General features: G+C 43.6%; 1 protein-coding gene across 1 annotated transcript in view; it reads left to right on the forward strand.

Annotated features, from left to right (window-relative positions):
• Positions 1–677: 677 nt before the first annotated feature.
• The window catches only part of LOC138844413 (uncharacterized), a 205,134-nt gene continuing 189,647 nt past the window's right edge, over positions 678–16,164 (forward strand). Inside the window, exons 1-2 of the mRNA XM_089309073.1 lie at positions 678–802; positions 2,031–2,287. Coding sequence (XP_089165199.1) covers positions 678–802; positions 2,031–2,287 — 382 coding nt within the window. The remainder of the gene's footprint in view (positions 803–2,030; positions 2,288–16,164) is intronic.

The following is a 16,164-nucleotide window of genomic DNA, read 5'->3' on the forward strand; positions in this document are numbered from 1 at the left end:
TTCTGCCCTCCAGAACTCTGAGATAACAAACTTGGGTTGTTTGAAGCCGCTGGCTTGTGGCAATATGTTAGAGCAGTGCAAGAAAATAACGCAGTATGATCAGCCGTCTCTGGTCTCCCCAGGACCTCCAAGGCAGTCTGGTTTGATCTTTACTCTGAGCCGGCAGAATCAAATGGAGCCATCCCCTGACTGTTGGTTGAGTGTTTCTGGCCTGCTGTGTGTCATTCACTGTGGGTTCCTCGGGCCGGTCCCTCTCTGTGTGGGGCTTTAGAGACCTTAGATCTGGTCACCATGAGGGTCCTGGTCATGGCAAGGTGAGCTGCTGGGGTGAAGCAGGCCTCTAAAGTCCCCACTGGACCACCTGGCAAAAGCAAGGGCTTGCAGGCCCTGGGTGCAAAGTACTTCCTGAGCAAGAGGACTCTTGTGTGCATGATCCATGCCTCTGCATGTTTAGCTGTGTGCAGGGTAAGCTGCCTTATCTTTGCAACTCCATCACATATCCCAAGGTCTGATGCCATGTTGAATGGGCATCAGTAAACTCCACAGTTCCCAGGACCACGCTGGGCACCCAGGAGATGTGGTGAGAAAAGCAAATCCTTCTTCTCTACATTGCTTCCTGGGTGGGTTTTATTTATTTATTTATTTAGCAATTCTATCACTCTTCCCATTCAGGTGCTATGTTAGGGATAGTCATCCTATCACCCAATGCCTACGAAAGCCCCGAGGGAGATCTGAATGTTTACATCTTCCAGATGCAGAAACAAAAGACCCAGAAACTAGATCCTTCTGAGGGTTGTGCAAGGTGAGCGAGGAGCAGAGCTGGGCCCTGAAAGCAGGCATGACTTTCTGACCCTCACTTTAATTGCTGCCTTCTGCCATAGCAGGCATCCCAGGATGGGGACCAGTGGCTTTTCTTCCCTCTGGTCCCCAGTAACTGTCTTTTATCGTCTGAGCTCCAGATGGCTCTAACTCTCCTTCACCAAGAGGTGAGAAGGAGGCCACGAGAAGGTTGGAGAGGGTAAGGGCTTGAGGTCAGATAGAAATAGGGGTCTTGCAGGTCCTGGAGGCATCCTGGCCTTTAGACATTCATTATTTTACAGGGGAATCTGACGTTTGCAAAGTAGCCCTTGCTAGAGCCTTGTATGCTCTTGGTTTATTGTCTTCTTTTTCCCGTGATATGCAGAATTCTAAGATGATTTGTAAACCTCCTACCCCTGTTGCCATGGACTGAATGTTTGCGTCTGTTCCCCCCCCCCCCCGAAATATACATACGTGGAAGTTCTCATCTATATTGGGGTGGGATTAGGAGGTAAGAAGTGGAGCTTCAGGAGGTGGTAAGGTGCTGAAGGTTGAGTCCTCATAATAGGATTAATGCCCTCATAAGGGACATGAGGGAAATGATCTGACTTCGCTACATGAAGACACAGCATCCCTCTGCAACCCAGGAAGAGTCAACTAGGAAGAAAAACAAACAGACAAGAGAGCCCTCATCAGTAACTGAATAGGCTGGCACATTGATCCTGGATTTCCCAGTTGGTTGTGTTGGTTGCTTATACCACACAACCTATGATATGGGTCACAGAAATCCGAAACAAGACATGGGGTAATACCTTCCTCTTGACTCTGATGGGATGTCACTCCCATGATTAGATTCCTTAGTATGGGACTTCCAGTAAATTGAAAAGGAGATTATCTGGGTGGGCCTGACCTAATTCAGTTGAGTATTTAAAGAGAGGTTGAAAGAATGAGAGGGTCTATAGGAAGGACTATGTCCCACGAAACACGGTGCCTCTAGGAACCGGGTTATGCTTGGTCAACAGCTAGCATGACAACAGGATCCCAATCACACAACCACAAGCACACGAATCGTGCCAGTAATCTGGAGGAGCTAAGTTTCTCTAGTGGAGCCCTCCCATCCCCACCCCCATGCGGCTGCAGCCAGCCAACACCTTTAGTGTAACCTTGTGATACCTTGACAACCCGGTGTTCAGACTCCTGGTCCAGGAACACCTGTTTCCTCTACCCATTAGATCGCACTGCCATGCCCCTGGCTCTGTCTGGCACCCCGAGGTGGACCAGGCAGATGCTTCTAGGCGGCGAGGCCGGACGCGAGCGCCCTCTGTCGGCCCGCGAAGGAGCGTGCCGGGCGCATGTGCGGGCCCTGGCGGAGGCGCAGCGGTGCGCTGGCTGTTGGCGTCGCTTGGTGACTCCCGGCGGGGCCTTAGGTGTTGGCTCTCGCATTTGGGGGTACTGAGAGTGTCCGCTCAGTGGGACCTGGATATGGCACGTGAGTTTCAGGGAAGTCATCTTTGAGACTTCCCTGTCCCTCGGGTGACCACTGGGTCTCTTAGGGAGCCGGGCCTGGGGCTGCGCTTTGGGAAGAAGGGGCCAGGGCGCAGGAGAACTTAAGCTAAGTAAGAGTTGTCTCTGTGGGAACCAGAGGCAGATGGAAGCGGGCGAGGCGAGGTTCTCTCAGGTAGCTCTGGGCCCATGACTGCCCTCTGAGAAGCAGGGAGGAAGTGGGGTTGGGGGGTGAAGTTGCCTCTGGGCAGATGGCCAGAACCCGGGACGCAGGTGCCACCCCAGTTAATGGAACCAGAGATCTTGGCTTCTTTCACCACCTTCTATCTTCCAGTCCCAGCGCAGGCCGTGGCCTGGTGGGGTCTGGTGAATCCTTTTGCCTAAGGGAATCAAGTCTCCCTGTGAGTTGAGTCTCTGCTACACTGTACGGATACTAAAGAGTCTCCATCCTGGCGCACCAGCCGAACTTAATTCTTCCAGTTTCTAACCCATTCCAAGAAGACAGCATTCAGCTGAACCCAGGGCCAACCTGCAATCAAAGGTGTCTTCCTGCTGTTTTAAAGTGGTGCTTGCTTGCTTTCTTTCTTTCTTTCTTTTTCTTTCTTTCTCTCTTTCTCTCTTTCTTTCTCTCTTTCTCTCTTTCTTTCTCTCTTTCTTTCTCTCTTTCTCTCTCTTTCTCTCTCTTTCTCTCTCTTTCTTTCTTTCTTTCTTTCTTTCTTTCTTTCTTTCTTTCTTTCTTTCTTTCTTTCTTTCTTTCTTTCTTTCTTTCTTTCTTTCTTTCTTTCTTTCTTTCTTTCTTTCTTTCTTTCTTTCTTTCTTTCTTTCTTTCTTTCTTTCTTTCTTTCTTTCTTTCTTTCTTTCTTTCTTTCTTTCTTTCTTTCTTTCTTTCTTTCTTTCTTTCTTTCTTTCTTTCTTTCTTTCTTTCTTTCTTTCTTTCTTTCTTTCTTTCTTTCTTTCTTTCTTTCTTTCTTTCTTTCTTTCTTTCTTTCTTTCTTTCTTTCTTTCTTTCTTTCTTTCTTTCTTTCTTTCTTTCTTTCTTTCTTTCTTTCTTTCTTTCACAGGCAGGGTGGACAGTGAGAGAGAGAGAGACAGAGAGAAAGGTCTTCCTTTGCCGTTGGTTCACCCTCCAATGGCCGCCGCGGCCGGCGGGCTGCGGCCGGCGCACCGCGCTGATCCGATGGCAGGAGCCAGGTACTTCTCCTGGTCTCCCATGGGGTGCAGGGCCCAAGCACTTGGGCCATCCTCCACTGCACTCCCTGGTGACAGCAGAGAGCTGGCCTGGAAGAGGGGCAACCGGGACAGAATCCGGTGCCCAGACTGGGACTAGAACCCGGTGTGCCGGCACCCGCAGGTGGAGGATTAGCCAAGTGAGCCTCGGCACCAGCCTTAAAGTGGTTTTATCATCCACTCAAAACTGCTTTGGCCATTGGTTTTCTGCTCGCCCCATAATATTTCTCTCACTCTCTCCCTTCCAATCTCTCCGTCCCCCTCTTGAAATTTCAAACATTCAAAGACAGGGTTATTAATTGCTGTCTCTAAAACCCTAGCAACAAATACTTGTTTTGACCTTTCTCACTGGAAGAATACATTCCCCAGATAGGGACATTTAGGTCCATTTGTTAGGAATCAAATCTAGAAAGACAACTAGAAAGAAAAAGAGAAGAGTGAGGTGGTGACTCATCCTGCACAGATAGGGCAGAGGCATTTGCCAGCCTGGATGACTCAGTTCTGTTCGAGAGCCCCAGATAGTGGGATATGAAGGGGTTAGCTCATTGCTCCCTGCAGCTTCCGGAGCTGGGAGTTGGGAGGATGTTTGATTTGGAACCACCATTCTTTTCTTAATATTCAGCCTGCTCCTAATCATTGAGCACAGGCTTTTCGTCCCTTCTACCAAAATGTTTTGCGTCAGTGTGAACACTTCTAAATTGAAATTCGAAATTATTATTCATTGAAAACTGGCTTGACACAAAGAAAGGAACATGAATGAAACCGTCTAAACCGCCCTTGCATTTCCAAGTGCGAGTTCAATTCCTTACAAAGTCATTGTTATGGGTTTAGGGGAAATTTAGTCAATTCCCAAGTGCCACCTCCAGAGGGCACAGCTGTCTCAAAAACAATTTTTTTTAAATACCTTCAATTTTGTCCAAGCTCTTGAGTAAGAGATTCTATCTGTATTAGGCGGTGATTGTGATTCCTGGGATCCAAACTTGAGGTATTTTGACATCATATTATCTTAATGTTATTTAGATATTATGGTAGTCCATTTGTTTCAGCAAGTATTTAACATAATATTTCTACTTTTTAAAAAATGAAAAACTCATCACTCTGCTGTTAATTTGCCCCTGACTTAAAAATCTCTACTTCTGTTCACCTTTAACCCATCACTTCAACAGAGTCAAAAAGCATGTTTAATTTTTCAAAATCCGTTAAAAAGTTTATTGGCATCCAAAGCCCAAAGGCACCTTCAAAAAGTATGAAATGTGTTGTTCTTCCGTATAATATTATTTTGTATTTAGAACCCAAAGTATTATTGTAGAGTGAATGCTTTGGAAACTTTTTTTTTTCTTTTGAAGCTACACAAAACATCTACGTATTTATTTTTGCAGCATCAAAATTTATGGTGACTGTTTATTTAAAAATGCTTTGATTCACTTGCAGAGGAAGGGAAGTTGACATGAATTTCCTTAGAAAAGATTGACATTGTTTTCTTCTAGAATGTACATTATACAGTTCACTTTCTCCTTGCACTGTCTCAGCCATTTCTGCCATATTTAGTGTGAAACTGAATTGTATAAGGCTAAAATCTAAGATGAGGGAGAACCAAGGGTTCAAGCAAATACTTTATGTTTATTTCTTTGTGTCTGTTACTTGCTGTTCACTTTGGCCAGTTTTTCTTTCCTGTTATTCATGCTTTCCCAGTTAACATTAAATATAAGGAAACTGGCAACAGGGTAGGAAAGGGACTGCTGTAAAGTATTTAAAACTGCTTAACATATTTATAAGAAATCACTTTTTAGGTTTTGGAAGCTTATTTCCATGTTGGCATGGAACATTTTGGAAACTGATTCAGAGTAGGTGTTGAAAATGTTTAATGTTTGTGTCTTGTAAAATGAGAAAGAGAGCACACTACCAAAACAGAGTGTGTTCTACAAGAAAACTGCATGGGGTGGGTGTTTAGCCTCGTAGTGAAGATGTCCACTTCCCACAGCAGAGTACCTGTTTTTTTTTTTTTTTTTAAATATTTATTTATTTATTTGAAAGTCAGAGTTACACAGAGGAGAGGCAGAGAGAGGGAGAGAGAAAGGTCTTCCATCTGCTGGTTCACTCCCCCGATGGCCACGACGGCCAGATCTGTGCCAATCCTAAGCCAGGATCCAGGAGCTTCTTTTGGGTGTCCCATGCTGGTGCAGTGGCCGAAGGAAGTGGGCCATCTTCCACTCCTTTCCCAAGCCATAACAGAGAGCTGGATCGGAAGTGGAGCAGCTGGATCTTGAATCAGCGCCCAGATGGGATGCTGGCGCTTCAGACAAGGGCATTAACCCGCTGTGCCACAGTGCTGGCCCCATAAAGTACCTGTTTTTGTTGTTGTTGTTGTTGTTATTTTGAGTACCTGGTTTTAACACCTAATTCCAGCTTGCTTCTGATGCACACCTTGAGAGGCAGTAGCTGATGGTTCAAGTACTTGGGTCCTGTCACCCACATGAGAGACCTGGATTGAGTTCCTGGCTCCCAACTTCAGCCCCCACCCAACCCTGGCTGTTGTAGGTATTTGCAGGGAGTGAACCAGCAGATGGGAGTTAACTGTCTTTCTCATAAATTTTAAAAAATTAAAAGTGAAATCATGCTTAGGAAATGGTATTAGCTAAGCATGTTGAAATATCAGGAGAGGGCCCCAAGAAATATCCCTGAAGTCAAGTTAAGTCATGCATGAGCTACTCAGAGCTCATGTGTATGGGAGAGAAGTATAATTACCAAGCCATGAATTCATTCCTCTTTTATTTGAATTCAGAACAGCAAATGTTAGCTTAGTAATTTATTCCTTGGCCTTGTGTATTAGTCTAGTCTCCCCAGAGAGACAGTCGAAGCTGTCTGATGCCCAAGAACCAACTGGTAAATATTATTGTATTTTTTTCTCTTTTCCATAGTTACTAACCACACATTAGACCAAAAAGATCTTGCACAAATAGTTGTCAATGAATCGCTGGGCTCTGGAGTTGCTGACCAAGTCCCACTCTCAGCTAGAGAATGGCTGACTCTTGAAATCTTAAGGCATTTGTGAAATCCTGAGTGCTTTTCTCCATTATGTCTCTGGGAGGCCTGAGCATACATTTCCTTAGGGGAGTGGATGTACAGCTGTTATCTGATGGGTGACTTGCAGAACCCTTATCAGAAGCATTTGGGCAGAATACCTCTGAGGCTGGTGTAGTGAAAGGGTTTCAGATGAGGGTGAGTTACACAGAATAGTTGCAGTGGTAGGGTCAGGAACCCAACTGCTTCACGGGAACAGAGATGACTAAATAAAAATAGGCCATCTCCTGCCCTCATCCCTGTATGTATATATCCTAGAACTTCACTTAATCATCTGTAAATGTTAACTGCCCTTTGCAGTGGAGGATTAAGTGGAGGCTATCAGAGATGGGTCCATGGTTCGTCCTGTCTCTGGAGAAAGTTTTTATTAGGTGGCCTGGAAAATCACCTGACAATGAAAATGTTATGGGATTCTGCATTGAGCTTGCATTACATGTATTTTATTACAATGAAAGACGATTTTATGCATGCTGAGGCATCATAAGGAAATGTGAGGTGAAGACCAACAAGGCGGAGTACGGCATCATTAGATTAAGGGTGCGCTGTCCCAATTCAGGGTCACATTTCTTGTTCTGTGCTGCCTGTTAGCCTAGGGACATGGGTTGATTACATGGCTAGTTCAGATTTGCCGTCTCTGGCACATGAGTCGAGTTTGCTATGTTTATAATTCTAGTCCAATTAGAAATGCATTTAGAGAGCTAATGTTATTCGCAAGAATTTAGAAGTAAATTCCTTAGTAAAATAAATGGAACTTTGGTAAAGGGAATTGTAACCCAATTTTGAGAAGTCTGAATGTTTTTCTATCAGCTTTGCTTGACATCTGGTGAAACTTTGGGGGGCATTCAGGAGGAAGCAGGCAGGACTCATGTGTTCTCACTGTTTGACTTAGGGCCTGGCTTAAAGTTTTTTCTTTTCTTAAAGTTTGAATGACACAGTTTTAAAAAAATTAATTAGAAGGGCAAATAGAGAAAGATATATTTCTCATCCTCTGGTTCACTCTCCAAGTGCTTTCAGACAGCCAGTGCTGGGCCAAGCCATAACCAGGAATCAGGAACTCCAGCCAGGTCTTTCTCTTGGATGGCAGAGACCTAAGTATTGGAGCCATCATCTGCTGCCTGCCAGGGAGTCCATTAGCAGGAAGCTGGATCAGAAGTGGAGCCAGGAATCAATCTCCAATATGGGATGTAGACATCCAAAACCATGTCTTTAATGTTCTCCCAGCTACTACCACATTCTGTAAAGGTGACTCATTCATTTAAAACGATGCAATTAATCTAAACAGTTCCATTTCCCCCCGTATTGTCAAGGCATTTACCTGGTTGCCTGTATATCTGTGTAGATTGATGAATCCCTCATCAGGGGCAGCATCTCATTCTGTGTTGCAGATGGAGTGTCATACACGAGGATCAATCAGTGTCCAAACCATAGTCACCAATAGCCAACAGTGTCTCTCTCTTGGTTATGTTCAGTGACTTTAGTTCAGGGTAATCTGAACTAGGCCATCAGAAACAGAAAGCCAGGACAGTACCCTTGTGTTTGATGGAAGTGGCCTCCCGGTGGCACTGGAGGCCACTTGGCTGTGCTCAGAAAGGCCTCACGTTTAGCAGGCAGAAAAGATACAGAACACACCATCCCCAGATCAGACTCTTCAGAGTCTGTTTGATTCCACTTGCTGTGATGTGGATGGGTTCCTACATTTTACCTTCAGTCTCTGAAAGTGGTTTGGGGCTGGTTGCACACTCTGGTGTTTGTTAATTCCTGAGGTGACACTTTCAAGTTCCGATGTTTGATGTTCCACAGTCCCAGAAAGAATGATTTGATCCTGTAAGAAAAATTCAATTGTTTTCCATCTTGCCGTTCAAGCCGATGGCCCCATGGTTTTAGCAGGTATTCTTTTTCTCAAGCAAGCCTGAATCATGGGGGGGTGGGAGGGGAGCTCTTAGGACATTGTAATAATGTAAATAGCAAGCCGGTGGAATTACAAATATTAACGGAGTGATTTTTAGAGCGAAGATTTGGTTACGGTCTTCAAGAGGGATGACTATTTTACATGGTCCAGAGAGCCCTCTTTTAATGTCATGTCTGTGGCTTTCCGTACTTTGAAAACCATCCTCTGCTTGCTAAGAAGAGAAAAATACAGGCTAAGGAATGAAATGGTTTGGACACATTTCATTTAGTCAGATTCCACACCTGCCCCGCTGCCCCGTCCCCCTCCCCAGTCCTCCTGATGGTTTTCAACCTCTCCGGTTCTCTAATGATGTTACTTGGAGAATTAAAGACAACCCAAAAAGCAAAACAATAGCAAAGAAGAAGGGTCTGACAAGAACAATGAACCGAACTCTCTAGACCCTTCGCAGAATGGCAGCCAAGACAAAGGACGGTTTTCACTCTTTTATAAAAGCTGCCCTTACCTTTTCTTCCCTTTCAGGCCTTTTTCTGGTCTTGGTTTCCTTGCAGCTTTCTGCATCTTATTATGAATAGCTATTTTAACTTCTCCTTTTTTATTAATAAATAAGATGATATTACTGTTGCTAATTTACTGTTTGGAAAGTAGAGGCTTTTAAGTGGGCCTCTTGAAGGTTTTAGAGTAATTGCAATTTTAAGTCTTTCTCTTTTTTCACCCATTGAGTCTGATTTTTCTCTCAGCCAGAGTGTTTTGCCTATTCTTTACTGCTGTTTTTTTTCTTTTCTTTTTTCTTTAATAAAAAAAGATCGAAAGTTGTTCTACAAATACAGCTGAAAAAAAAAAATGTTTCTCAGTGAAAAACAACAACCCTGAAATGAAAGGCAGCTCAAATCAGACCAGAACAGACTTGCAAAGTGAAGCCGATGTCCTGGGGGCAGAAGGGAGAAACGCTAATGTCCCTTGTAATCAGTTTGGGCCATTTCAGTACTAAATGACAGGATCAAGAAGAAAAATTTTGAAATTGATTTTTAAGACTGCCTGAAAAAGGAGACTGAAATGAATATTAAGTGATTTCTTTGGGGCTGTCAGAAATAATAATGGAAGAAGAGACAGGCCCAGCATTGCTGCAGATACAGGATCAGGAGTTTAGAGTCAGTGCAGATTGGAGATGAAGATCTGCACTCCAGTTTTTACAAAATGTTAATAAACGGAAAGGAAAGGAAGCAGCAAAGGGAGCTAAGGAAGAGTGTAAGCGGATATGAGCTGGACAGGGTAGTGGAAAAGACCTGACACCACATATCGAAGGTATGGTACCGTGTGGGGCATGTGCTGTGCTCCCGGCTCTATGGGGCTAAAAGAACAGCCCATTTCCCAGGGAAGGTGGGGGGCTGCACTGCAGAAGGTGTGGATGTGGGAATGGCTTTGTATGGACACATCCATACACTCCCACCGGCAGCCATATACATTTATGAGTTGGCTGGGTGGAGTGGGGTTCCAGGCTGGCTGTTGAATGAGCCCATATGGCATGAGGATTGGATTTATGTCTTTGGTCTCATTAGCACCATGTTGGAACCAACAGAGGTAGCTGACTAATTAATACAGAGATGCATTGGGTGTTCTCTGGGATTTGGAATCAGTTTCCCTTAAATTAGCCATGTCAATTACCACAAGTCTGTAGATACTAAGAGTTGGAAAAGGATCTGGCAGGATTTAAAAACAAATGGGAAACATGAGAAATTTTAATAAAAATAGAGAACACCCACCTTACCAGCCTTGTGCTTTTCCAGCATGCCAGTGCTTAATACTAAGTGTTACAGCTTTGGGAAGGACCAATCCGACTTTTTGTTAGTTTACTTTTTCTACAGTCTGGTTTCAAAAGTTTCTTGAATTCCATTTTTTTTTCTTGTTCCCAGAATACATGGACTGGAAAACTCAATTTGCAGCTTACTGCTTACTGATATTGAAGTGGATGGTAAGCCTTAGTTCACCTCTCTTGTGGAAACAGTAGCTCATCTTCCTGTTTGGATCCTTCTCACCTTCTCTTTGTCTTATGGGGTTTTCTGTCAAGGCACATGGCCTTTCCTAAGTCGCGAGGTGGGCAGTTTTGAGTCTAAGCCAGTGTTTCTCAACTAAGGGTGCTTTGGCCAGCGAGGGACATTTGGCAATGTCTGGGGAGATATTTTGTCTGAACTACAGTGGGTCCCATGCGCATATAGTGTGTACAGGCCAGGGATCTTACTGAACATTTTCCAGTGTACAGAACAGACCCCTACAACAAAAAATCATCTGATCCAAAACATCAGTGGTGTTAAGGTTGAGAAATGTGACCTAAGTCTTTTTCTTCTGATACTTTAAAACTTAAGATGTGTGATATAAACAATGAACTTAAAAAATGATAGGAACTCATTCAGTACAGTAGCAATGCCTATTTACAACTGTCAAGTTGTTCCTGCTAAGTAGATCTCAAATCTTTCTTCATTCCCACCATTTTCTGTGCTAGGAGCTCCAGGGTTTTGATTTATTCCACGAGCTGTATGATACCCTTTTGATAAAGTCTTTTCTGCTTAAATTATCCAGAGAAATGTTCTCTTCTTGCAAAGAATTCTAAATAGCTAGTACCAAAAAAACCTAAATATGGTTGTTGAGTAGCTAGCCGGTAGTGGAGGGTCAAGACAGAGCAAGGAGAAACCACAGAAAGGAAAAAGAACTCTATACATTTGGGGTTTCTTGTCCTGACCCAAGCCAAACTGCTACTGCAAGGGAGAATCAGTAGACTAATAGATTGCTGGGAGCTCGCTCCAAAGTGGGAAATAAAGTTTTCCAGGATGATAGGCTATCAATGGCAGCAGATTAAGTGCAAAACCTAAACCGAGGGATTAGAAGTAGTAATAAGTGACCTCTACCTCTTAAACTCTGTCGTGTCTTTCACCTCCTTGGGCTGATGTGCACAAATGCCTAAACCAGGGACTGAAGATAAGTTTCTCAGTCTTAAAAAAAAAAATCTCATTTCAAGCTTCATTTTAAAATAATGAAAGCATAGTTGGCAGTACCTGACTCACATCATAGAAGTTTTCTTTAAAGATTTTTAACTCAGGGCTGATGCTGAGCTTCGTGCTCTATCCCATTAAACAGGAGAACCTTTTTCAAATGAAGATGATCCTGTGAACAGAATGGTTTGATTACTGAGGCTGGAATAGGGGACTGTGGGAGGCTGCTTGGGTCTGTTTAGCTGTGGGAGACCTTGGGGGCAGCCTCATGAGAAGACCGGTTCTGTTGGAAGCTAAGTGCATGGGCTGGAATATGTTAAACTATTCTTCAGTGAACAAAATCTCAAAAAATATGTGAGCATACAGATAGGAGATTCGTATTTGAGATCTCATGAGGTTCATTGTACTTCCAAGAGAGGGTTTCTTTTTTTTTAAGATGCCAGCAAAATGCCATGGTATTTTATTTTTGTCTCTGGTAAATTGCATTGGAAACTTAAACAAATTAAACATCCTGTTTTGTGTTTCAGAGACTCACTGGGGAAAGTCTGATGCTTCAGATGGGAAGAAACATCAGGAAATAAGATACTGTGCGCAATCACCTTTTTTGAAACAGTTCTGCATGTGCTGGGGCCAGGGAGGGGTGCCTGGGTAGTTCAGTGTCACTCAGAGTTGCAAGCAGTTGTGTTTATCAAAGAAGAAAACAAAGGTGGAATGTAGGGAGGTACAGTGTGTGTGTCTTATTATGCTATAATAAGATGCTTATGCTATGATAATAAGAGAAATATGTTTATTGCTTTTTATATTTTAAGGATTTATTTCTAATGTACTAGTGATCCTCAATTAAAATTCATTATTGGCCGGTGCCGCGGCTCAATAGGCTAATCCTCCGCCTGCGGGCGCCAGCACACTGGGTTCTAGTCCCAGTCAGGGCGCCGGATTCTGTCCCGGTTGCCCCTCTTCCAGGCCAGCTCTCTGCTGTGGCCAGGGAGTGCAGTGGAGGATGGCCCAAGTGCTTGGGCCCTGCATGGGAGACCAGGATAAGTACCTGGCTCCTGCCTTCGGATCAGCACGGGGCGCTGGCTGCAGCGCGCCGGCTGCGGCAGCCATTGGAGGGTGAACCAACGGCAAAAGGAAGACCTTTCTCTCTGTCTCTCTCTCTCTCACTGTCCACTCTGCCTATCAAAAAAAAAAAATTTCATTTTTAAAGCCACTTTGAGAAAACGTTAAAATAAATCAATAAAAATAATAATTCATAATCATTATCGAAATGAAGGTAAAGGGATAGAAATTAGCAACTGAAACTAAGAGCTTGCCTTTGGAATTTACTGGGGACTGTATTTTTCTTGAGTTCTCCATCTCTAAAAAGCATTTTCTATCATTTTCCATGTTGGGAAAATGAACACAGTTTCTACCTCAACACCCCCCTCCTCCCAGCCCCAATGTACACTGGTTTTTTCTAGAATCACAGTATTGCTTCCCTTTGATGCCTTTCTGCTCAGACCAATGGAACTGTCCAGGAGGTTGCAGTCGGGCTTGTGCCCTCCTGAGCCCGAGTGGTCGAATTAGCATTTTATTGCTAATTTTCGTGCTTCCTGCTTTCAAGAGGGTCTTCTAGACAGTGGGAGCTGTCTGGCTCCTTTACTTTTCCTTAAAACATCTCAGCGCCCTCCACCCCAGCGTGAACTCTCAGTTGAAATACTACATTTAAAGGCCAAGCAGCACCCAAATGAATGGGTGTTTGCAGCACCTTTCAAATGTCACTTTAGAAAAAAAAAAATCTATAAAGTGAATGCTCAGGTCCCTGGGGAAGGAGCAGAGCAAACTGTCGCCCTTCCCCTCCTCCCTCTGCTTAGAGATCCGCTCTCTCCCTCTCTCCCCATTTCCTCCTACCTCCCACTTCCTCCCCCACACACCTGAGCAATATGACATTCTGGTTTGGGTGTATGCCCTGGAGGCTGAACTATGCAAGAAGTGTCACCCGCAGAGGTGTTTCCTTTCAGAATGTCATTGTTTAACTTCAGGGTCCTGTTATTCTTGTGTGAATGAAATGTCAGAAACGAATTTCACCGTGTAATTTCCCAGGCATTGACAGGTCTTTGCCATCTGTCATTGGATCCTGGTTTTACCTTTGGTTTCCTGCCATGTTTAGGGTTTCGACCTATCCCTTTGAGTCCTGGTAATTTTACCTCTCAATAGAGCCTCCGATGGAGGGCTCTGCTGCCAGGGGTGAATTTTGTGACTTTAGAGATTGCAGCAATTTCTTTCGTAGGCTTTGCTTATTATTATTTTTGAAGCCTCAAGTGTCATGAATCCTGTCACTTGAACAGTGTCGTTCTTGGTGATTAATGCCATGTGTTATCTATTTATATCCTCAGTGTTTGCTGATGAGGAGGGGTGGCCTTACACACACACACACACACACACACACAAAACTCAGCCTTGCTTTTTGAAATGCAGGACTGAGTTCTGTTTGCTGAAAGAGGTGGTTTAGGGCAGAAAAATTGTTTTAGGAAGAGGAAAAAAATGTAATTTTTTTATAAGAACTCAACTTTAATTGGAAAGAAGAAAAACTAAAGTTTTTCATTCCCTACATAGTGGAGATCTTGAAAAAAAAAATCCTCTTGCTCTGAAGTCAGAAGACGGATTTTATAAAGTACAAGCAGATTGTCTTTGAACTGAATTTTAAAGCTCGCCTGTCAGCGTTGACAAGTTCCCGAATTCAATTTTCAAACTAAAACTTAGAAAACTGGGAAAGACATTGTGTCTCCTCGGTAGCTTATCAAAAGAAATGAGGTGGCAGGCTCACCCTGCTGTCTTTGGGCGGCCAGGTAGAGGCAGTTGGACGCTCCCTGGCAGGCTGGCACTGATGCCTCCCGGAGACAACGCCTGTTTGAGATAGGTTACGGTAGGAAGAGCTTCAGCACCTAAAAATGGCCGAGACCAGAGGACTAGGACAGGGAGGGTGCTACCAACTTTAGAGGAGCTTTAACCACCAGTGATCCTTTCCAAACACTGGTCTTCATGCATGGCAGAAAAAGGTTTAAGACACAGACAGTAGCATTCTAGTTGTCGCTATACAAGAGCAGGGTTCGCCTACATACAAATCCAAGCACAGCCACCGCCAGCTCTCGGAGCTTCCTTTTTGGATTAAAAACATACTCGTCATGCCTCCCAAATTCTCAAGGTCTTCCTTGTCTGTGAGATAATAACTTGTCCTAAAAAAAAGAAGACATATTGAAATTACTATATCAGTATTAATATAAGCAATTGTTGAATACAATGTGCTAGGTGAGGGGTCTTTAAAAATTTATGGAAAATATATGTTCTGAACAAACTATACATGGATTTTCAATTTTTTGCACTAAAATAAACTAACCTTCTAATTCCATTTTCCCACGAATTTTTTTTTTAAGTTTATTCACTTGGGAGAGTGAGAGGGAGAGGAGAGAGAAGAAGAAGGGGACAGGGGGAGGGAGGAGAGGGAGAGGGAGAGGGAGAGGGAGAGGGAGAGGGAGAGGGAGACTCATCCACAGGGTCACTTTGGCCCTAAAAGCTGAAGCCAGGAAACTCAGTCCCAGTTTCTTGCATGGGTAACAGGAACCCAATCACTGTGCCTTCTGTGGTTCACACTAACAGGAAGCTGGAGTCAGGACCTGGGTGTTAAATCCAGGCACTGATATGGTACACAGGTATCTTAACTGCTAGGCAAAATGCCTACCCCACCTGTGAACCCTTTGAAGAACCCTCCGATACTGTGTTAGAGCCTATTAAATCTTGTAACAACCCAGTGAAGTAGGTGGTGACATCACCGTTGTGCAGATGTGGAAGTGAAGTTCAGTTTATTGAGCACTTTCCTACTAATAAGCAGAAGAGCTGGGATTTAGACCCCACTCTGATTCCTAACCTTGCTTCTGAATGCTATGCTGTAGAATCTTCCCCAGAGTCCTAACAATGATGAGCTCAGTGGTAGAATTTCTTCCTACAGATTTTCTCAAAAATAAATAAATATCATGACCTTTTGAATACTCTTCAAATTGTGTAATTCTATTAAGCCTTAAATTTTCACAGACTTTTATATCTATTTGGACTTTAAAAATTCAGATTTATTAGTTACTATATTTCATCTTTACTCCTGTAACTGTTATACAAATTTATTAAGTTGAAATCTTATTAGCTGGAGCTCTCAAGTAGCCAGATGTTTTGCTTTGTCTGCCCTGCCCCTTGCATTCTGATGTGAGAAGGAGAAAAAAAAAAAAAAAAACACAGAAAAATAAGCTCATGCCAGAATTTCTTTTAAAGGTCAACCATGACCTGTGGTCCTAACCCTTTTTAGTTAAATGTGAGTCTATTTCCTTATGGCTGTGAAATGCTTAATCAACCACAAAGTCCACTAAAAGTGTTAAGGTAGTAGTTGTATTAGGGTAAGCCAATGTCTGCGACAGAATCCCTGTGTCTCAGTATGTCAACACAATAAAAGTCGGTTTCTCTTGCACCTGATGATCCAGTGGGAGTCTGGTGTTGGTTGCAGCTCTGCTCCATACACACATTTGGGTACCTGGACTGTTTCTGTCTTGTGCTTCTGACAGTCCTCTAGCATCTCATGGTTCTCCACTGCATCTGTGAATCTGGAAACAAAGGAAGGCAGCCAATCAGGAAGATTCT

The sequence above is a fragment of the Oryctolagus cuniculus genome, chromosome 11 (assembly GCF_051225735.1).
Source record: "Oryctolagus cuniculus isolate XC-2025 breed Fujian yellow rabbit chromosome 11, ASM5122573v1, whole genome shotgun sequence".
In the NCBI taxonomy this organism is placed as follows: domain Eukaryota; kingdom Metazoa; phylum Chordata; class Mammalia; order Lagomorpha; family Leporidae; genus Oryctolagus; species Oryctolagus cuniculus.